Here is a 21,414-nt window from a genome sequence, read left to right on the forward strand (position 1 = left end):
ACAGTCGGGGTGCGGTCCGCGGAGTCGAGTGCCAGGCAGGCAAGCGTCGAAGACTAGCCCAGAGCAGGAAGCAAGACATCGTGAGATGCATGGGTTCAGAACGTAAGGCAAGCTGATCGGCGTAGGGGCCCTCTCTATCTAGGTTTGGTAGCGAATAATCCCGCCAATCAGATCTTGGTTAAGGCGGCTCCGGACTTGCAGGGCACGATATAGCGCTGTTCATGAGTCGGTGGCCAATGGCCTTGGTGGTGACATTCTCGGAAAGTTACCCTCCATGTAGTTCCCGAAACGGAAGTTGGTGTCATGCGGGGATGTTGGGGAACAAACGGTCAAGCCAATATCACGGAAAGAGTCACACAACATGCCGGAAATTTGCTCTCATTTCAGCTCGAGGTTCCACAGGGGAACAAGAAGTAAGGGAATGACTGGTCTTGTTCGTGTTATGCTGTGTAATCATCCGTCAAATTGGACAGGCGGGGTGGATGTTCCACGGAGCGGCCTCAAAAGAAGTACGCGGGCATTGCGGAGAGGTGGCAAGTACATAGAATTGAGGGATGGACAAGCCGACACGCAGCAATCGAATATCGAATTTAAGTAACATTATAGACTCGCACATCGATCCGCGAGAAGCTTGGCAAAGCCCAGTACCAGGGATCAACAGGTCTCAACAATATCGAATTAATGAGCTCAAGGGGTTGCAATATTGGGGGTAATGCCTACTGGACTGCCTTACCTGCGCATCAGATCTAACAAAAAGACGGGAGGCAGATACATACATGTGCATATTACCAACCATGCGGCTTCTTGCCATAGATGTATGCATGTCATTGGTGATAGCTGTCAGGAATATGCCGTGTATCATAATTAAGTACCAACCGAGATGGAAGGGATCATCTGCTAAGCTTTAACAGAGGCTTGAAATAACGCCTGACGACAGTTATGTAGAGTGCACTCAAGTGATAATCTTGCAATCATAGTGGCTTCATAGGGGAACAGGCAATTTTCACCGAAGCCCAAGGTGAACGGAAGAATGAAGCGAAGGAACCGTCACAATCAGCGCATGTAAGCGGATTACTTGTTGTCACAACGTGTGTTAGTGTTGCTCTGATGTTGGCAGGTTCTCGCGTTGTTCTGGGCAGTTCAATTGATCCCAGGCCGTTTGGTTTAGGCCCAGCACCCGCTGAATGCTGAATGGCCAGCGACGGAATCGCCCAAAAATTAGGCCGACATTTGCCCGCCATTCGAATCCCCTTACCTAAGGCACTGTATTCATGTTGAACCGCACCATCCACCACCCACCCAATCAAGCATTGGCCTGTGACCGACCGCGCTGCAGTGGATGGATTCGTGGAGGAAATCCCCCCTTTAGAGCCGGTCAGCCAAGAGCAAGGGGCCCCTAAGCTCAATTCAACCTCCGTCCCCCGTGCATCCGTATCGCATTGCATCGCCCGAACACCGCAAACTTCCCAAAACGGAGAATACAAACCTCCTCCTGCTCCCAGGACACCGTCCCTCCGTCCCGAGGTCTCCGCCAAGATGCTTTCGGGCATTCTGATCTTCAATCAGAAGGGCGAGAACCTCATCTTTCGCGCGTTCCGGAACGACTGCCGCCCCCGCCTCGCCGACGTCTTCCGCATCCAGGTCATCTCGAACCCCCAGGTGCGCTCGCCCATCCTGACCCTCGGCAGCACCACCTTCAGCCATGTCAAGCACGAGAACATCTATTTGGTAGCCATCACCAAGAGCAACGCCAATGCCGCCCTGGTCTTCGAGTTCCTCTACCGGCTCATCCAGCTGGGCCGGGGCTATTTTGGCAAGTTCGATGAGGAGGCCGTGAAGAACAACTTCGTCCTGGTGTACGAGCTGCTCGACGAAATCATCGACTTTGGATACCCCAGAATACCGAGACCGATACCCTCAAGATGTACATTACCACCGAAGGCGTCAAGTCGGAACGAGCCCCCGAAGATTCGGCCAAGATTACCATGCAGGCGACGGGCGCCTTATCATGGCGCAAGGCAGACGTCAAGTACCGCAAGAACGAGGCATTTGTGGACGTCATCGAAGACGTCAATCTGCTCATGTCGGCTACGGGCACTGTACTACGGGGCCGACGTTACGGGCCAGATCATCATGCGCGCGTATCTATCCGGCACCCCTGAGTGCAAGTTCGGCTTGAACGACCGACTGCTCCTCGACCAAGACGGTTTGCAATCGCTACCCAGCGGGAATAGGCTGGGTACTAAGGCTACCAAGGCCGCTGCGGGAAGTGTGACGCTGGAGGACTGCCAATTCCACCAATGCGTCAAGCTGGGCAAGTTCGACACCGACAGAATCATCTCCTTCGTCCCTCCCCGACGGCGAGTTCGAGCTCATGCGCTACCGCGCCACCGAGAACGTCAATCTCCCCTTCAAAGTCCACGCCATTGTGAACGAAGTTGGCAAGACCAAAGTCGAGTTCAGCATCGGCGTCAAGGCCAACTTCGGCAGCAAGCTGTTCGCAACCAACGTGGTCGTGCGCGTCCCGACTCCCCTCAACACCGCCCGCATAACCGAAAGATGTACCCAGGTAAGGCCAAATACGAGCCCAGCGAGAACAACATTGTGTGGAAGATTGGCAGATTCACCGGCCAGAGCGAATACGTTTTGAGCGCCGAGGCCGAGCTCACTAGCATGACCAACCAGAAGGCCTGGTCGCGACCCCCGTTGAGCATGAACTTTAGTCTCCTAATGTTTACTAGCTCCGGCCTACTGGTCAGGTATCTGAAGGTGTTTGAGAAGAGTAATTATTCCAGCGTGAAATGGGTGCGCTATATGACGAGGGCAGGCTCGTACGAAATAAGGTAAGCAAGCCCCTTCTACTGGCAGTTCTCTTCCTTTTTGTTTTCGGTTCTCGTGCTAATCAAGTGCATCTAGATTTTGAGGAGTTTACTGGTCTAGAAGTCGGAAATAATTCCCTGGTATATCAAAAATACCCGGTCCGGTTTTGGGCCAAATCTATATATGCCAGGCAGTCAAAGTAGCTCTTGGTCTCGGCTTCTGGCCAACAATCGGTATTTGCTGTCGGTCTTTGGTGCCTCGGGAACACCAGAGATCTACGCGACCTATCCATATATTAATCTCGTTCAACGCCGGTCTCCGTCGCAGACAGGTGCTGTGTGACGCAAGACGGAGATGCGCTCTTCTGCGATTATATAAGGCAAGCCATACCGGAATTCTGCTGATGGAAGCTAACTGGCTGGGCTCATGGAGACATCTGTAAGCCGCCATCGACCCGGGATTAGTAGCATGACGTTCGGGTTTCGTCAAGGAACTAGTCGAGAAAGCCTAAGCTGCTGCCACCCATGTACTTCTTCTAACTTTGGAGGCTCGCATGCCACTAATCTGCTACGCCGGGACTTGATCGCAGATCACCATACAGTCGTTCACACGTGCCGCTATGGATGCATATTGCAAGAGAATAGCCGTCCTCAGTCTCGAATTGACTGGCATTCGGACATGATATGTTTTATATAAATAGTACCGCAGCTTCCAAAATCAGAAAGTTACCATCACCATACACACTTCTTCCCACTTTGATCCTTTGCATCATTGGAGCAATTATGTTATCCGCTGCTTCGACGACACCAGCTGTATCGGCCGAGGACCTTGCCAAGCATGGCTGGACCGCCGTGCCGAGAGACGCCAGCGCCATCTTCGGCGACAAGCCGTTCCTTCACGAACCAGCGCCTATCTCGGTAGAGGACATACCCTTCCCATCTGATGATCCGCTCGTGACCAAGGTTCAGGAATACGTCAGGCGGGAGGTTCCGGAGCCGACATTCAACCATTCGATGCGTGTATATAATTTTGGTAAATGCTCCTATGTATCTACTTAGTACTGTCCATATCTATTCTCCTACTTATCATTCGTCCCTCCTAGGCTACTGCATCCTCAAGTATCAGTTCCCAGAGCACCTCCAGTCCCTCTCGCTCTCCACCTGGGCCCTCACGGCGCTCCTGCACGACATCGGGACCGCGCAGCGCCACCTGACGTCGACGCTGCTCTCGTTCGAGTTCTGGGGCGGCGTGCACGCGCTGAACCTGCTCCTGGCCTCACCGTCGTCGTCCCGCACCCTGCTGGAGCTGGGGAACAAGGCGGCGCCCCGGCCCCAGGCCGAGGCCGTCGCCGAGGCCATCATCCGCCACCAGGACCTGGGCACCGAGGGCGCGATTTCGCTGCTGGGCCAGGTCGTGCAGCTCGCCACCGTGTTCGACAACATGGGCCAGCGCCCCGCGCTGGTCCACGCGCGCACGCGCGACGCCGTCGTCGGGCGCTGGCCCCGGCTGGGCTGGAGCTCGTGCTTCGAGGGCGTGATTCGCGAGGAGATGGCGCTGAAGCCGTGGGCACATACGAGTCACTTGGGCGAGGAGTTTCCGCGCGGCGTGAAGGAGAATGGGGAGACGGGGCTGATGAGTGGGTATGAGAAGAAGTAGAGAAGGGGGCAAGAGAAGGGTGAAGTTGGCTCATCCTATTATGTGGTGGTTGCGTTGTGTAGATGGTAGTTCAAGACAACTTTCATGGAATGATCTCTCTCTCTCTCTCTCTATATATATATATATATACTTATATACTTAAGTAGGTATAACGTCGCGGATACGGATCAGCCCCGATAATCGATATATATAACACTAGCTAGCCGTGAAAGTTATCGACGATAGTAGCTGTGTGGTGGGCATTACTTGAGTCGCCTCGTTGACCATGATTCATTCTATTCGGACTCCGTCTCCGCTGCTTGTCGCGGGCAACAGCGAGGAGCAAGTATATGCGATACCTATACAGTAAGACCGGATTCGCTACAATTACAACGTCGTCATCTGGTGCCATGGTGCTGCCAACTGGGCCTTCTCTTGACTCTGGAGAATCAGACGGCGCAATTAGCTGCTCCACCTCACGTGTAGCATCAGCATTGAAGAAGCGCTCCCGCATTACGGTCACGATGGACTCGTCATCCACCGTCCCATCCGTTATCCCCGGATTGTCGGCGTACCACTGCGTGTCCCGCTCGACTCCGGCCCGGATCTGGGCTCCGAAGTCCTCGAACGTCCACGGTCCACCCCTTTGCCCGTGTACATGGCGGCCAATACTTCCACCCTCGAGGTACTCCATAACGATGTACTCCCTCACACCGTACAGAGGCTCTTAGTCTTCAAACTTCTCGGTCTCGACCATTCGGACGTGGGCGGCCCTGGACCACTTCTACTACTCCAGACACTCCACTCTAGTAAAGGATGGGTCTCCCCAGCTGCCCCTTTTCCCTCCAAATGGTGTGTGATCGCCACTCACATCGAGCGCTTCCGCCTCTTTTATATCCTCGTCCGAGACTTCATCGTACTCCGGATATCCCAGGATGAGCTTTAAGACGACCCTCTCTCTCGATCCCGACTCTGGGAATCTGTAGGGTTGCACCTGCCGCCGCAATTTATGAACGCTGCCGAAAGCACCTCCGCTGATGTAGTCTTCATGTACATATGCCCTTACATTCGTAAAATGATGTCTAACGGCTTCAGATACCTGTGATGAGTTCATTTATAGCGAATAATTGGATTGCGTTTGGGCTCTGCCCACGTTCCCGTGCTTAGTGTTGGCGGTTATTATTCCGCAACACGCAAGGCTGGAAGCTTGATGGCTCTCTGGGGAGCTTGGTGACAGAGTAGAGGACTACGCATGGCTGAAAGCATCTTCTTCTTTGTCAAGACAGATGATATCTTGGTTGCCGGCTTTCATGAATGAGACTTGTCTTTATTCAGTCCGACTAACAAGGCTTTTGAGGTGGACTTTCTGCAGAAGCCGATACGTACGATGATCAGATGCCAGTGATAGACGCTGGCGGATGGAAAGTGATCTCAATACGATCATAGCTGAGCCATATCAACGAACGACGTCCAAGCAGACTACGCCACCTAGAAACCCCCATCTATGTCGTTAACATCTGCAATTTGCTCACAGAGGATGTGTAAGCTATACAGTTTTCAAGTTAATGAACCGTTCAGTACGGGAGGGGGGTATACTAGAGATATAACACCTGAGAGAAGTAGTAAATCCCGCGACGTCTACGCCGCCCTCGATTCAGTGAAAGTTATCTTAGACAGTGAGCTCGAGCTCATCGGTCTGGGCGAGACAGACCAAGAAGCTCACCTTCCCGGAATGGGATCGGAGCATCTACAAATGGGAAGAGCAAGAGAATCAAACAAGAGGCTGAAACTCCAAATAGGTTCTATTGCGAATGCTAGAAGACCGAATGGCCAAAGATTACCTAACCAATGATTATCATCTTATCTGGTCAGAGAGTAAGATGATGTGGCGGAGGTCCATGAAAGGTATCCCTCAGCCCCAAGTTGAACGGTACGGGATGAAACATCCTTGGCAAGATTGCTTGCAGTATGTGGCGGACGCGCTAGAACAACATGTGGGAGCAACAGGAATCGGTTATTGGTTAGGGGTGAGAAATAAGCCTTATTAGGGGCTCAGGCATCGAAGCCGGACCGGATCGAACTCAAATCTCACGGCTGCTGCAGAACGGGAACTAGTTCAGGGGTTATGGTTCGTAGAGAGGTCTACTTTCGGGACTGGATTGGCTATGTCTAACCCCTGATTTTACTTGATTTTCGCAAGGTAGAACCACCTAGCCCGGGTCTGGGTAACAATCATGTCGAGCTGACTTGATTCTGAAGGGTTCAGATACCGAATGGAGTCTATGTCAGCTGTTACCTACTGCAATTATTAGGCTGATTTTCTCTTTGACCCGCCTAGACTAAATATGTAGTACGCAGTAGATAAAAACTTATCAAGGGGGCTTGCCTGCCTCAACGATGCTAGCTAACGGCGGCATCTCGTCTTGGCTCTCTTATTGGGAAGAGTGCAAGCATGTGACGATATGTTCCCCGTTGACGCCATCATCTGCGCCACTCATCGCTAGATGGGCGGCTAGACGATCCGGATGAGGTTTACCCCAGACAGCGTTCCCCTATACGAGTCTTTGCTGGTAAATTTGCTTATTTGAGATGATCCAATGGTAATCATCACTGCCGCCTCGCGGCATATGCTCTCGGGCGTAGGAAACTCACTTTGGCCCCTCGACCCCCACCCCCCAACTGCTTCAGGCATGGCATCGTTCAGGAGGCGCCTCATGGCTTACCGCGTGCGGCCAGATATTTATGACCAAGGGGACCAAGATCTTTGGTCTAGTGCTTGGGAAGAGTACCGCTGGGGCTTTACTAAGACATCGCTTTCCCTCCCCCATCCTCCTAACTTTTCCACTCACCAACCACAGTCACTCACTTCAGCCCCTTTTCCAGCAACACACACTCATTACCTCTTCATTCTATTTCTACTTAATACAACCTGACAACCTTATTCACTTCTCATCCAACACATCTCTCGTGTCCTCAAATCCCAGCGTAATAGCATCTACCAACCAACCCTACCAACCATCCCATTCCACTACCGCCAAGATGAAGTACTCTTTCACCGCCGCCACTCTCCTCGCCGTTGTCGCGGCCCAGAGTATGTCCGACATCCCGAGCTGCGCCGTCCCCTGCATCCAGAGTGCCGCCGCCACCTCCACCAGCTGCACGGCTACCGACTACAAGTGCATCTGCAACGACGTCGACGCCATCCAGGGCGCTGCCAGCAGCTGTGTCCTCGAGAAGTGCGGTGCCACCGTCGCGATGTGTAAGTCATACACTCACCACTCTCTTTCTTTCCCATTCACTCACTCTCGGGTTACTAATCAAAACACTTCTCACCATAGCCGCCGTCGTCCCCGCCGTCAAGAGCTTCTGCGAGAAGGTCGCCGCCGCCCCGGCCGCCGCCCCAGCCATGAGCCAGGCCGCCGACGCCGCCCCCGCACCGGCCGCCGAGTCCACGCCCTGCACGGACGAGGTCATGCCCACCACCGCGCCCGCCCCCATGTCCAGCGCCGCGGCCGTCATGACCGAGTCGACCACCCCGGTCGTCGCGGTCCCCACCTCCGCCCCCGAGGCCGTGAGCATGAGCTCCCCCTACGCCGAGTCCTCCACCCCCGAGGCCGTGAGCATGAGCTCTCCCTACGCCGAGTCTTCCGCCGCCGCCGTCGCCTCCTCTTCGGTGTGCGAGAGCGAGAGCGAGAGCGAGACCTCCACCATGGCCGGCGCCATGGCTACCGGCGCCGCCAGCAGCACCGCTGCCGCCATAGCCGCCACCGGCGCCTACGGCACCGCCCCTACGACCTCCATCGTCCAGGCCGGCGGCAGCAACTACAGCACCGCCACCCCACTCTCCCCCTATCGCCACCGCTGGTGCTTCCGCGGCCGCGGGTTCCGTCGGCACCTTGGCCGTTCTTGCTCTAGCTGCCCTTGTCATCTAGAATTCTCTTCTCTTCTCTTTGCTAGACTCTTCAATCATCTTCTTCGTCTTCCTTTGGCTACGGACACGATCTCATCAACGATTAATGCAATGCTCATGATGACGGTTTCCCAAGCTTAAGGGCGGGGGTTGTCTATCTTTTTCTGTTTCTCTAAAATGTCATAACAGTCAATGGTTAGGTATGGGGGTGTTCTTGCTATTCGGGGGTGAACTGGTTCAGGGGCTTAATGGATTATAGAATGTACGCAAACTAGAAAGTCTCCCAGCAATCGTCTTCTCTAAACACAGTGATGATCTTTGGCCTCCTAAGCCTCTAGGTGGCTTGATCGGCATTTGATTGTTCTAGTACCGTAGTTCACCTTTCCTGTCATTGTGTTATTGAATTTTAGGGGTTTATGTGATCAAACGTTTCTTATTCATGTATCATAATTCAATAATTGAGCTGGCTGGCTTCTCCTTTAGACACAGTTACGTCGCTCCTTCCAACAAATGTATATCCACTTCACTACCCAAAACACTACTTTCTAGAGCCAGGTGATATTACACACCTTTGCTCTCGATCTCCTCGACCATCACTTCCTTGCTATCCCTTTTCCCAGTCGTTGCTACGGTATCTTCGAGGAGGACCGGTTTGCCTCTTATCTGTGCCCAGACGACCTTGACGGTTGATTTGGCGAAAAGCGCATCCATTTGCTCCAACATGACACCTAGAACGATCAAGAGGTCAGAACACGAAGAAAGGTCGAGTGACACAAAAGGAAGGGGTTTGATGGCAACTTACCCTTGGTTTCGGGAACAAAGAAGAACGCCCAGATCCCCATGGACACCAAGATGGACCCAAAGAAGAAATAGGCCCCGTAGCCGAGATCGGAGATCATGTAGGGCGTGAAGCGCGCAATGATGAACGAGCCAAGCCAGGTGACCGCGGTGGTCAGCGCGACGCACAGCATACGGATATCGAGCGGGAAAATCTCCGAGGCGTACGTCCAGGTGATGCCCTGCCAAGTGGCGCAGATGATGAAGCCGTTGACATAGACGCAGATCATGGCCAGGTAGCCCCAGGCGTCGCGGGTGACGGCGCCCGCCGCTGCCGCCGCCTCGGGGTCGGCGCGCATCACGTACCCGCCGATGTACCACATCGGGATGCAGCCCAGGCAGCGCCCCAGACGAGCCCCTTGCGGCGGCCGACGCGCTCGACGATGACAAAAGTGAAGGTGACCATGCCGAGCGTCTTGGCGATGCCGTAGAAGCCCGTGCTGAAGAGCTTGAGCGAGGTGCCCTGCACGCCCAGCGTCGCGAAGATGCGCGGCGCGTAGTACGTGATGATGTTGACGCCCGTGAAGCTCTGCAGGAACATGAGGGCGACGCCGACGGCGACGCGGTTGCGCACGCCGCGCTGCAGCAGCTTGCGGGCCTGGTCGCGCCGGGAGCGGTGCAGGGTCGAGCGCTCCTCGACCTGGGCGCGGATCTCGGCGAGCTCGCGGCCGACGTAGGCGTGGTCCCGGGGCAGGCCGCGGACGCGCGCGAGGATCCGGGCCGCGCCCTCGAAGTCGTCGCCGCGCGCCAGCCACCGCGGCGACTCCGGGCAGAAGAGCAGCATGCCGAAGAACAGGCACACGCCGGGGACCAGCTGCAGGGCGAGCGGGATGACCCACTGCGACTGCTGGCGCCGGTCGATGGTCTGGTCCGTCGCGTAGTTGATCCAGAACCCCAGCATGCCCCCGCCCTGCGACGCGATCTCGAAGATGCCGACGAGCCGGCCCCGGATCGAGGGCGGCGCCACCTCGGCGATGTACACGGGCACCACGAGCGACGAAGAGCCGACGCCGAGGCCCGCGATGGCGCGGCCAGCGTAGATCATGTTCAGGCTGCCGCGCGACGCCGTCATGAGGGTGGCGCCTAGCAGAAAGACCAGAGAGGCGCACAGGATGGCGATGCGGCGGCCGAACTTCTCCGCGATGGGAAAGGAGAGAAGGGCCCCAAAGAAGCAGCCGGCCTTGTGAACAAAAGACGGAGATTAGCATATCAGGTCACATGGTATCCGGACGAGTGCCAACTCATGGTTCACATAGTTCAGCCCCTTGGTGGCTTGTGTGTTTCGCCGTTACCTACCTGGAATGTCGAGACAATATTGCCCTGGATTGTGTCACGGGTAGTCTTTATCGACGTCTGACCAGCCAAAGTCACGAACGAAGGATTCCAGAGCCATGGTGCCGCCGATGACGGCCGTGTCGTATCCCACTAGCGAACGAGCGGGAAGGTTAGAATTTCGATAGGAAAAATGACGGCAACATCATGGCGAGGGAGGAAAACGTACTAGCCAGGGCCGACATGGACGCCACGACGGCGATAAGGTGGATGTGCCAGTTTCGCACTTCCGGGGGATCTAGCGTCCCCGAGGCGTGGGTGTTCCAGCCCATATTGGGAAGACGGCCGACGAAGGAGGGCTGCCTATGTATGTATTGATGGTAGATAGAAGCGGTGCACTCAAAACAAGGAGAGAGAAAGAGAAGGTGCAGAAGGAGGTACCAAAGACTAATGTGGCCAAGATGAGCAAGATATGCTGCGAGGTAGAGATAGTGCAGAAATAAGCAAACGTCAAAGTACGGATTCCACCGGGGCCTTTGAGAGACATATATGTCATGTCTCATCACCACCACCCACCCTGATCAGTCATAGTTCACCTCCGCGGCGGTCAGCCAGCCGAAAGACCCATCAGTGTCCGGGGGTCGTCTCTGGTAATCCAAAGGCCCAGCCGTTCTCCTCTTCTTGGAATGGCTTGGAGAGTTGGCGAGTGGTACGATTTCCCATAACCCCCCATCTGCGTGAAGTCAAGTGACGCAAGCAAAGGCGCTATGCTCGTGTTTCCCATGAGCAAGGGCGTCTCTATTTTCAGTACCTTTCACCCCTTGGGCTTGGCAGGAATCTCCAGATGACCATCACTCCTCGTCAGAATCTGGGGTGAATCCGGGGGTGGAGCGCTTGGTGGTTCGGATGAGGGGGGCTTCTCTGGGGTAGGACAGGCAGGGACAGGCAGGTACAGGCATGCTAGGCAGGTAAGACAGGGAACGCGGGGTCGTTAAGCCGTGAGTGGACGAACTCGCCGAGTCACGGCTTGGCGCCTAGGGCACTACCGTTTATTCAAGCATGGCAAGGAGGCGCTATCGCGAGACGGGATTTGGGATTTCGATCATTGGGCGGAGGACATCTCTGGGCGCAGCCTGCTGCTGTATGCCGGTTTATACGATTCCTACATGGTATGCGTGAATGGGAATGGGGAAAGGTCTTCTTGGGGTTTCTTGGAAAATTGCCTTGGCTTTGATCTGGCGAGTGACGATAGGGAGATAGCGGTAGAATGGCCGCATGAGGCCATTGGCGTCCGTCCTGCATGGCTTGCATGGGCTTGTGGGTGATTGGGGCGATCTATTGTTTAAAGTTCGGTCCAGAAGCGCGGGTGAGCCTCTGAACCGCGCGGAGATAAATACATCTGATATGTTGGTACATGACGACTACTGCGTGCCGGGCCCTTGGCTCTCGACTCCCTGGCCTAGTCGTGGTCCCTTTCGCCCCCCCCTGACATGTGCTCCTTTAACCCAAGGACGGACACAGATGAAAGATAGATCAGATGAACTTCCTGTTATCTTTGTCATCGAGTGTGGTTCTGAAACAGTCCCTACGCCATGGTAATTGCTCCCAAAGCTGCCCCGGCCGCCGGAAACACACAGACGCCCATGAAGGTTCTCTTAGCGTCCGACTTGGTACGGGTAGAAATCTTCTCTGGGAGTGGCATATGGCACCAAGAGCACACGGATTCAGCTGCGGGCATATTTCTCTTGGCAACTGACGATGACCGGTTGCGCTCGGTCTTGGACGCAAGCCTTTCTTATCTGGGATCGTTCGCCGAGACTCTGGCCGAGTCTTTTCCGTCGACTTGCGCATGCGCCGGTGCGGCTTAGGGCACCGGCGCGGCTTAGGGCGAGTCACCCATGCCTGGAAGTAACGTCCAGCAAATACACATAGCCCTTCGGAATTACCAGCCACCATATTGGACGATATGACGTGAAAGAGGCCTCCGATTTCAACCATTGGCAGTCGGCCGAAGGGCAAACATTCTCGCAGAACTCCCTTTTTGGTTGATGCCGCAGCTACAGACTATTTGAGGTACCACCCAGCAAGGCAAAGTTTAACTCTTGCATGAAGTATTGCGCTAAATAGCTGTATTTGCCTGACCTCTCACTGGAAATATACCAAGTGAGCCTGGAGGTCGAAAGCAGCCTGCTCGGATTGCTCAACCTACCGGTGTTCAGGCCTTTCAGCACTTCAGATAGATTCATACAGATGGGACGGTGTTTTGGGGAACATCGGCCGCACACTGTATTTTGGTGTGAAAGCTCTGCTGCACACTACTGTAATAACTGGTTTGGGGAGTTAAACATATGCATGTAGAGTCGTATTGGTGTTGTCAACTTCCTGAGCAAACATTACACTCGGTACGGAATGGGACGATTCGATCTTGTCCCATAGACTGGACAGTGGACACGACGAACCCGTTACTCTTCTGGAAATCATCCTTGAAAGTTCCAGCTTATCTTGCTATTGGCTTCATCTCGATGTCAGTTCATCTGGAGATCGGGGTGGTTCAAAGTATGACTCGTTCAACAATAGTCCGAGTTAAACGTATCATGGATCTTCTGAAACCCGAGCGTTAGTATTGCAAACGCATGTGCTTTTGATGGCTGCCCTGATATGTCTATCTGGCGATGTGAACTACACTACGCCATACGCATGACTCTAGGAAGTGAGTAGATGGATGGTCTCACCGCGCATCATGATGGCATTTTGAAGTAAGTACTTATGTAGCCATGCTACTGTTGTGTATTATGGAGATTATGCGATTATCATTACCTAAACCTTCTCAATAAGCACGACCTTGCTGTCGTACTCGCCCTTGAACCGGTACTGGAGCCCCATGCGCATCAGCGTAGCGCCCGAGTACGTGTCGGTGCCATTGACTGTGTAGCGCGCCGCCGGGTCGAGCCCCTGCAGGCGCAGGTAGGGCGTGGGCTGGTTGTAGGTGCTGCGGACCTGGAAGTAGAACAGCACGCCCTCGCGCCGTCCTCGGACAGGTAGAGGGCCGCGGGCCAGTTGGAGTCCTCGGGCAGGTTGAGCCGCCACAGGTCCCCCTGACGATCACGAGCGCGATCTCCTCGGCCAGCGCGATGAGGCCCGGGATCTGCCGCCGGTCCGCGTCCGACAGCTCGGTCGGGTCCAGCTCGAAGCCGAAGGAGCCGCCCATCAGCGCGACGTGCGCGCGGAACTGCAGCGGGATCGTCCGCCCCGTCTGCTGGTTCGGCACGACCGAGACGTGCGCGCCCATGGCCGACGGTGGGTACGCCAGCGACGTGCCGAACTGTGTGTACAGGCGCTGCAGCGCGTCCGTGTCGTCCGACGTCCACACCTGCGGGAAGTACTGCAGGATGCCCGGGTCGAAGCGCCCGCCGCCGGACGCGCAGCCCTCCCAGATCACGTCGGGGAACCGCGTCGTCAGGACGTCGAAGACGCGGTACAGGCCCAGCATGTAGGCGTGGGCCACGCCGTCGGAAGGCATCTCGTGGATGGCCCGGTTGTTGTCCCACTTGACGTACGTGACCGAGGTGTTGCCCAGGATGGCCGACAGGGACTCGATGATGAAGTCTTGGACTTCGGGGAGCGCCACGTTGAGCACCAGCTCCGACCGGGTCAGGGTGCGTGGGTAGTCGCCCGCGTGCAGGGCCCAGTCGGAATGCTCGTGGTATAGGGTCGAGTTAGGGTTTACCATTTCGGGTTCGAACCAGAGACCGAATTGCAGCTTGTCGGACGAGTTTGCCGAGTTTAGCGCCGTGACCTGGTCTACTAAGGGGCCGAGACCGTTGGGGAAGCGATCTTTGTTGGCCTGCCAGTCGCCGAGACCGGCATTGTCGATGACGCGAGGGTACTCGTTGCCGAACCAACCATCGTCCAGGACGAAGAGCTTGACGCCGAGCTCGGCAGATTCCTGAGCTAGGTTGTAGATGCGGCTTTCGTTGTAGTCGAAGAAGAGACCCTCCCAGCTGTTGAGCAGTACCGGGCGAGGCTCCACGGCGAACTTGCTCTTCATCAGGTGGTTGCGGAAGAGGCGGTGGAAGAGGCGAGAAACGCCGCCAATGCCGTTCTCGGAGTAGGTGGCAACACATTCTGGGCTGGTCAAACTCTCGCCGGGTCCCAGGTTCCATGACAGGTGGTAGGGATTGAGACCCAGCATCGCGCGGATGAAACCCTGGGAGCCCTTCTCCACATCCACAGCGAAAGATCCGGTGTAGATCAAGAGAAACCCCATGCCTCGCCCCGAGACTCTGTAGTGTCAGGTGCCACGAGTGACAGGAACGGGTTATGAAGATGGGATGAGTAGCCGGTGGTACTTCCGAAACTGGGATATCTCGTGTAAGTACTTCGCTGTCTTTTTAATGGGGATAATGAAAGTTAGTCTTATTTGCTTACCCCTGAGTGCCGTAGTCCACCTTCCGCCGGACCTTCATGCCCTCGCGCGCCCAGTCTCCCTTGAGCTCAATCATGTCGAAGTCGCCATAAGGCAAGTCGACGCTAAAGCTGGCCAGCCGCTCGACGGTGATGTTGCCCGTACCCTCATTGGTGATGTTGACGCTGCGGACGATGGCATCGAGCTTGGGGAAGACCGAGTACGTCAAGTCGGCCGCAACGCTCGAGTAGTTGTCGTACATGTGCACCACGAGGGTCGCCACGTCGCCCTCCTCGCGGCCGAACGTGGACGGGAGCCCGGGCAGCGCCGGCTTGCCCTTGACGACGTCGTGGGCGCGGTACCGGAAGTCGCTGACGGTGTAGCCCGCGGCCTGCTGGATGCGGACGGCGGGCACGCGGAAGTCGCCGCGGCCCAGGTCCGGGAACTCGCGCTTCACGCGGCCGATCTGCTCGACCCAGCCCTGGGTCTGCGGCGCCAGCATCGGCACCGTCTCCGTCACCAGGCCGCCGAAGTGGTCGTTGACCAGGTCGCCCGTCTCCTCGTCCACGTGGAAGCGGTACGAGACGTGGTCGCCATTGAGGGCGAAGCTCGTGCCGTTCACCACGACTCCTCCTAGTACAGCAGCGGGTAAGCATGATGATGATGACATGAAAGCAGCGGTCACTGAGACATACCGGTTGAGGGAGATGCATCTTGGGCTACAGTTGGCGTGACTAGTAGCGACGAAAGGGCTACGAGCCCAGAGACGAGCCCTTTATTCGCGGGAAGCCACGACGTCATGTTGGGTGGTTCGAATTCGAATCGGTGCCTACATCAATGAACAACAAAGGCAGCTTGTCACAGGGCCAGAGGGTTAGGGAAGGGATACTACTTATATAGAAACTGTACCTGCATACTAGGTACGACCGCCAAGGTGTGCACACCGGCTGACCTTGACTAGGTATACATTCCCCCAACCCCCCTTACCCCATCCCCACGAATTAGGTTGCGTGCGGAGAGGTTCGCGGGTGCAGTACATGCGGGATATATCTCGCTCTAATTGGAGCGGCCCTGCAGGCCCATGACTTCTGCAGTTGGCATCTCGTAACCAGCCGTGATGCTTTGAGCCGAGGTGGTATGATGGACTGACATCATGATGCACTTGGCCGTTAATATCGACCCGTTCGTCGCTAATCTCGACTGGATTGGATACCTAGCGGCGGATTACTGGCGGAAAACTCGAAGAAGCAGTCGAACGTGGTTCCGCCAAGGCTATTGGTTAGGGTTCCAAATGGGGGGGTTAACCCGATGGGCTGTTTTCCTGTCTATAGTCGGGTATCTTACCCAGTTTATTCCCCTCACTGTAGGTGACATCGCCTGGCATTTCTGCCTATATACTCAATCTTGGACAGGGTCATCAGAGGAAGAATCGAAGTTAATAGCTCCGGGGGTTAGTGCCCGGGTCCGGAAGCCCTGTACCGTTTCTGGGGTTCTGGCTTAAGTAGCTTGAGCTTGACGTCTGGCACTCCGCAAGGAGAACTATAGACTTCGATAGACAGCTCGTTGACTTGCCAACTTAGGCAGTGCTGACGATGTCAGGGTTGCTCAATGCTGAAGTGCCCTGCTTGAATGCAGTAGAGCAAGCATTCTTGTTAACTTTCGCGGAACCTTCCAGTTATTTATACCGTAGAAGATACTGGCCTGTTATTGCATGTACACTTGTGTGGTTGCCTTGGCTACTAGGTAGCTGGATAGCGGATTGATCAGCTCAATCCTGAGGCTTCTCTACATCAACTGGATAGGTGAAAGCTGCAACCCTTTGAGCTGCTATTTGTAGAAACGCAGTCAGTTTTACCAGACGCAGTGGATGCTGGTTCCTTTTCAACTTGTGCTGTTTATGATCTGCAGTCTTCATCACTCTGCGGTCATAGGTCTCGGTGCACGGGCCACTGCAAGCGCTTTTGGCCGGGATTCCCAGGGGCTTCTGCTGGGGCGCAAGCTACGCCGGAATGCTCAAACGCATGGCAATTGCAGGGAGAAGTCAGATCAAGGCCAGATCAGATCTCCATGGATGACTGCCTCAAAATGCAAGACGATCAACCGAGACGACCATCGCCATCGTCTCCTCCTACAGTGGGCATTTTTTCGAGGAGGAAAAAAGAAGATATCCTAGGGTCGGGCCCACCACACCGCTCCTCCTATTCATCAGGTACACATGCCAATCGCGACAACATTGACGAGACCCTGAGATCGAACCGGGTGGCGTCTTCTAGCAGCAGCAGTAGCCCAAACCCAGCCAATACCCATTGGCCAGCAAAAGAAGAGCTTCTCGTGCCCCGCCGTCGACCCCGCGCCATTTTGCTACCGCTTTTTCTCACAGTTGGCCTGGCCCTGTTTTTTCTGCTGTTTGTCCCCCCTTGGCAGCTGTCCAGTTCTATTGACGCAGGAGTTTTGAATACCTTCTTCGTCTCTTCTCCCCCATCCTCTTGTTTACCTTCCACAACCACGACCACAGTCACCTCCTACCACACGCCAATTTCTACTTCTTCTCCCGCAGAAGAACCAGAACCGCCCAAGATGTCTACCGAGAGAACCTTCATTGCTATCAAGCCCGATGGCGTTCAGCGTGGCCTCGTCGGCCCCATCCTGAGCCGCTTCGAGAACCGTGGGTAAGTGGCAGTAGCAGCAGCAGCAGTTCCCCAACAGAAACATGCCAATTGGTGTCGATGACGATTCTAATTCTGATCTCTCTCTAGCTACAAGCTGGTTGCCATCAAGCTGATGACCCCCGGCAAGGCCCACCTCGAGAAGCACTACGCTGATCTCGCTGGCAAGCCTTTCTTCCCCGGTCTGATTGAGTGTAAGTTATCACAGTACGGCTCCGAGAGATTTGTCAATCTTTGCTAACTTGGGGCAAACAGACATGAACTCCGGCCCCATCTGCGCCATGGTCTGGGAGGGCCGTGACGCCGTCAAGACCGGCCGTGTCCTGCTCGGTGCCACCAACCCCCTTGCCTCTGCCCCTGGCACCATCCGGTACGTTTTGCCCTAAAGCTCCTTCACAAAACCCAATTGCAAGATGGAAGTATTTGCTAACCATATCGACTCTCTAGTGGTGACTTCGCCATCGATGTCGGCCGAAACGTCTGCCACGGCTCCGACTCCGTCGAGAATGCCGAAAAGGAGATTGCTCTGTGGTTCAAGCCCGAGGATCTGGTCAGCTACAAGAGCGCCACCTTCGACTGGGTCTACGAGAAGGCTTAAATGCCAACCAACTAAACAAACAAACACAAGGTTGTCATCTCTTGGCTTCTTGGAGAGATAGGCAAGGCGGCTTGGGATTAGTAACGGGCGATTCCTTTCCTCTCGTATGAGAAGGAGCGATCCCTTGTGAATGCAAAAAGCACAAAAGCATAGCTCTAGAGGAAAATCAAGACATTCAAGACAAATTCTTTTACTTTATTCTTAGCGGTGATTGTGAATATCTACAAGCTCTGAGCAGCGTTGGGCATCATGTTGTAGTACACCTAGCCTTAACGGATTGGAGGGAAAAGTATCCTGGTTATCGCCTGAATATCAGTTTCCGTGACCACACCATGGCCCTCGCAAAGGACGGGGTGAGCCAGAGACTGAACGCCACCCTCGGGATCAATAGCATTTTTGTGATGGCGTAGGCGGCCACGATCTGAACGCCCAGTTTGTACCCCAACTCAGAGTTATCCCACGTAACCTTGCCCTTGACGGCCTTGGCGGCGTCGACCGCCTTACGAGCCTTGCTCTTCGCCTGGGCTGCTGCTTCTTCGGCGCCCCCTCCTCCGATTCAGTGCTTCCCTTCCTCAGGAGAGCCAACCAACCCTTCTTCTTACCACCCTCCCGCTCCGCCAGCTCTCGCTCCAGCCTCTCCTCGCCCTTCTCCATGTCTTCCCTTTCGCCCCGTTCATCCCCGGCAGCCAGCCCGAACCAGCCCTTCTTCTTGAAGTACCGCAGCACCTTGGTCGCCTCGTCTTGCACGTACGGCGCCCACCACCCGAACACCCACTCGACGGGCACGACGTCCAGGTAGTAGAAGGCGCCCGTTAGTCCGAGTAAGGGGACGATGGCCGTCAGCTCGTGTAGCACCAGGAACGCGGCCACGTGCGAGACGGGGGCGCGCCGGAAGCCGCGCAGCGGGGCGCGGAGGCGCTCGGGGAGGTAGCGCGAGGTGCGGTGGAGGATGCGGTCGAGGCGCGAGGTTGTTTTCTCGGTTGGGGTTGGTGCTGCTGTGGATGTGGTGGTGCCTGTTGCTGGAGGTGACTGGGTGGTGGAAGTTGTAGTAGAGGTAGAGGAAGAGGAAGAGGTTGATTCGGTCGAGTTGGAACGGCGCTGTATACGAGTCGAGGGTCGGGCGGAGGGTCGTAGGAGTAGTTGGCGCACGAGGAGGGTTTGGGATGGGAGGCTCTGTCGCGATGCTGTTGGTATGCGCAGGCCTATGGAGGCGGCGCGTTGAAAGGAGGTTGAGGACGCCATAGTGGAAAGGCGATCAATTCACTTGCTCCTGACTCCGAAATGTAGATAACAGCACCTCTCTTCCAAAGATTGACAGACGACTTCAAATGTGGTGAGAGAATGTTACGTTTGGTCGGGTCGCACGCACACACGCTGCAAGGGAAGTAAGTGGTTTTGATGGCAGGGGACTTAAAGAGCTCCAACTGCTAGTAGACGTCACTGTAAAAAGTTGGCGGGGCTAACGCGAGAGAGAGGGACAGGGGAAATTGTGCCACCTACGCCACGGAGCATAACCCGGAGGGATATGTTATAACAATTTTACTTCTTTAAAGATTCTAGGCTGGACATTTATAGTCAGATTTTATTTTCCCACACTCTCTTTCTCCTCCCGATTCAAGGAAGCTGTTCGCCCAATCCCGAAACCAACATCTCCGTTGCCTGCAACCCCTTGCCTTCCTTGAGGACGCCTGCCTTCTGCAAGATGGAGATGCAGTTGTTGACGACCTTGATGTCAACGCCGGAGGTCTCAGTGCAGAATTGCACCGTCTTGAGCCACTCGGTGGCGTCCTCCTTGGAGTAGTCGAGCGCCGTGCTGATGTACTCGACGGCCTCGTCCTGGTGCTCGCCGAAGTACTTGACGCCCTGGTCGAGCTTGCGGAATAGGTCCTGCAGCCGGTCGTCCTTGGCCAGCTTGGTGCTGTTGGTCGAGGCCACGATCTCCCACGAGGGCCATGGCGTGTAGATCTCGCCCACGCGCCGGATCTCGCCCGAGTTGTAGTACCGTTTGGACGTGAAGTGCTCCCACATGAAGAAGTCGGCCTCGCCGGTGTTGACCGCGGCCCGCAGCTTGTCGAACGTCTGCAGCGGCACGAAGTCCTTGTACGGCCCGACGTCGGCGGATGAGGTGCTGGCGAGCCAGCCTTCCTGGTCCGCCAGCACGTAGCTCATCACGTAGGAGCCCGACCCAATGCGGGACACGCCCACCTTGGAGCCCTTGAGGCTGGAGACGGAAGAGATCTCGGGACGCTTGGCGCCCGTGGAGATTGCCCAGCCTGTTTGTCCCCCGCGTATCAGATATATGCTATTTACTGTATAGGTTATGTTGGAAGAAGAAGAAAATGACTTACACAAAGGCGTCTCGACGTAGGTTCCCACGATCCGGTAGCCACCGTCGCCGGGCGTGTCCTCCTTGCCCAGCCCAGCGATCCAACCCTCGGTCAGGCCAATGCCGACATCGATCTCGCCCTCCCGCAGCGCCGTGATCATGTGACCCGTGCCGGACGGGAAGGGGGTGAGGGTGGCCTGCAGGCCGAAGTGCTTCTGCGCAAAGTAGAGTGGGGTCGAGAAGTGCTCCGGCACATAGCCGATGCGAAGCGGTGGTGTAGTGTCTGTCATCTTTTGTTTTGTTTTGGCTTGTTCTATGCAGTATGCTGCGGGTAGTAAGTAATGTTTCTTCCCTATTTGTACAAAGGACAGAACTATCACGACAGATAGGATTTGCTTTTTTGTTCTCAGGATGAAAAGGCAGCCAATGGGCCTTTTTATTGACGTACAACACACACACACACACAGAGACTATGCGGATGCGGGTGAATGACGAGCTGGCCACGGACTTAACCTAACCCACGTAACCTAATGAGGGGCATTCCTTCGCTGGAGCATTACCGTAGCGGGGTAGTATCGTTAACTGTTTCAACTTTGATATAGTTTCTTCTGCCATTGGAACTCCTCTAATCCATATACCAATAGTATCTTCTCTTGGGTATTTGCTTGAAGATTGAATCATTTTCTCCAGGGAAGCAGGTTTAGATGAAACTCTATTCAGTCTATCCGAGTCCATTACGGCAGATCATGACAGGCCGGACTCGGAGCTCACGGGTCCCAGTCTTATAGCACCACTGCCGATAGTTGTTATCACCGTATAATGAACAGGAACCGCTTAACCACAAGTTATCGGGCTCTAGATAAAATGAACAAATACGCTTTTCCAACAAGAAATCGTACGTAGTACGAGAAAGTTGCGATATATAATCCCAAAACTCAGCCTTGT

At 55.2% G+C, this 21,414-nt stretch overlaps 9 protein-coding genes across 9 annotated transcripts; 4 read left to right on the top strand and 5 right to left on the bottom strand.

The window, feature by feature from the left end:
• Window positions 1-1,536: 1,536 nt before the first annotated feature.
• PG994_002889 (adaptor complexes medium subunit family protein) lies at window positions 1,537-2,923 on the top strand (the record flags this gene model as incomplete). Its single annotated transcript, XM_066854298.1, has 6 exons — window positions 1,537-1,854; window positions 1,899-2,099; window positions 2,128-2,346; window positions 2,372-2,569; window positions 2,635-2,843; window positions 2,917-2,923. The coding sequence occupies 6 exons, from the start codon at window positions 1,537-1,539 to the stop codon at window positions 2,921-2,923; spliced, it is 1,152 nt and encodes a 383-aa protein (XP_066720153.1).
• A 679-nt stretch (window positions 2,924-3,602) lies between these two features.
• On the top strand, window positions 3,603-4,476 carry PG994_002890 (Cyanamide hydratase; the record flags this gene model as incomplete). The annotated part of the gene is made up of 2 exons (XM_066854299.1): window positions 3,603-3,852; window positions 3,923-4,476. The coding sequence occupies 2 exons, from the start codon at window positions 3,603-3,605 to the stop codon at window positions 4,474-4,476; spliced, it is 804 nt and encodes a 267-aa protein (XP_066720154.1).
• A 199-nt stretch (window positions 4,477-4,675) lies between these two features.
• PG994_002891 (uncharacterized protein) lies at window positions 4,676-5,149 on the bottom strand (the record flags this gene model as incomplete). Its single annotated transcript, XM_066854300.1, has 1 exon — window positions 4,676-5,149. One exon carries the CDS (start codon window positions 5,147-5,149, stop codon window positions 4,676-4,678), a length of 474 nt encoding a protein of 157 aa, XP_066720155.1.
• A 2,345-nt stretch (window positions 5,150-7,494) lies between these two features.
• PG994_002892 (uncharacterized protein) lies at window positions 7,495-8,506 on the top strand (the record flags this gene model as incomplete). The annotated part of the gene is made up of 2 exons (XM_066854301.1): window positions 7,495-7,714; window positions 7,794-8,506. The coding sequence occupies 2 exons, from the start codon at window positions 7,495-7,497 to the stop codon at window positions 8,504-8,506; spliced, it is 933 nt and encodes a 310-aa protein (XP_066720156.1).
• Window positions 8,507-8,935: 429 nt separating this feature from the next.
• Window positions 8,936-10,806, bottom strand: PG994_002893 (uncharacterized protein; the record flags this gene model as incomplete). The annotated part of the gene is made up of 5 exons (XM_066854302.1): window positions 8,936-9,093; window positions 9,168-9,473; window positions 9,521-10,382; window positions 10,554-10,627; window positions 10,704-10,806. Coding segments are annotated over 5 exons (1,503 nt in total), but the record flags the coding sequence as incomplete, so codon positions are not given.
• A 2,485-nt stretch (window positions 10,807-13,291) lies between these two features.
• Window positions 13,292-15,680, bottom strand: PG994_002894 (alpha-galactosidase C; the record flags this gene model as incomplete). The annotated part of the gene is made up of 4 exons (XM_066854303.1): window positions 13,292-13,471; window positions 13,575-14,757; window positions 14,903-15,512; window positions 15,575-15,680. The coding sequence occupies 4 exons, from the start codon at window positions 15,678-15,680 to the stop codon at window positions 13,292-13,294; spliced, it is 2,079 nt and encodes a 692-aa protein (XP_066720158.1).
• A 1,776-nt stretch (window positions 15,681-17,456) lies between these two features.
• PG994_002895 (uncharacterized protein) lies at window positions 17,457-18,143 on the top strand (the record flags this gene model as incomplete). The annotated part of the gene is made up of 4 exons (XM_066854304.1): window positions 17,457-17,548; window positions 17,636-17,739; window positions 17,801-17,915; window positions 17,993-18,143. 4 exons carry the CDS (start codon window positions 17,457-17,459, stop codon window positions 18,141-18,143), a joined length of 462 nt encoding a protein of 153 aa, XP_066720159.1.
• A 298-nt stretch (window positions 18,144-18,441) lies between these two features.
• Window positions 18,442-19,385, bottom strand: PG994_002896 (uncharacterized protein; the record flags this gene model as incomplete). Its single annotated transcript, XM_066854305.1, has 2 exons — window positions 18,442-18,689; window positions 18,746-19,385. 2 exons carry the CDS (start codon window positions 19,383-19,385, stop codon window positions 18,442-18,444), a joined length of 888 nt encoding a protein of 295 aa, XP_066720160.1.
• Window positions 19,386-19,757: 372 nt separating this feature from the next.
• Window positions 19,758-20,759, bottom strand: PG994_002897 (uncharacterized protein; the record flags this gene model as incomplete). Its single annotated transcript, XM_066854306.1, has 2 exons — window positions 19,758-20,416; window positions 20,492-20,759. 2 exons carry the CDS (start codon window positions 20,757-20,759, stop codon window positions 19,758-19,760), a joined length of 927 nt encoding a protein of 308 aa, XP_066720161.1.
• Window positions 20,760-21,414: the final 655 nt, after the last annotated feature.

The sequence above is a fragment of the Apiospora phragmitis genome, assembly GCF_038363925.1.
Source record: "Apiospora phragmitis strain CBS 135458 chromosome Unknown utg000003l:1.0-2676785.0:1.0-2680665.0, whole genome shotgun sequence".
NCBI classification, from domain to species: domain Eukaryota; kingdom Fungi; phylum Ascomycota; class Sordariomycetes; order Amphisphaeriales; family Apiosporaceae; genus Apiospora; species Apiospora phragmitis.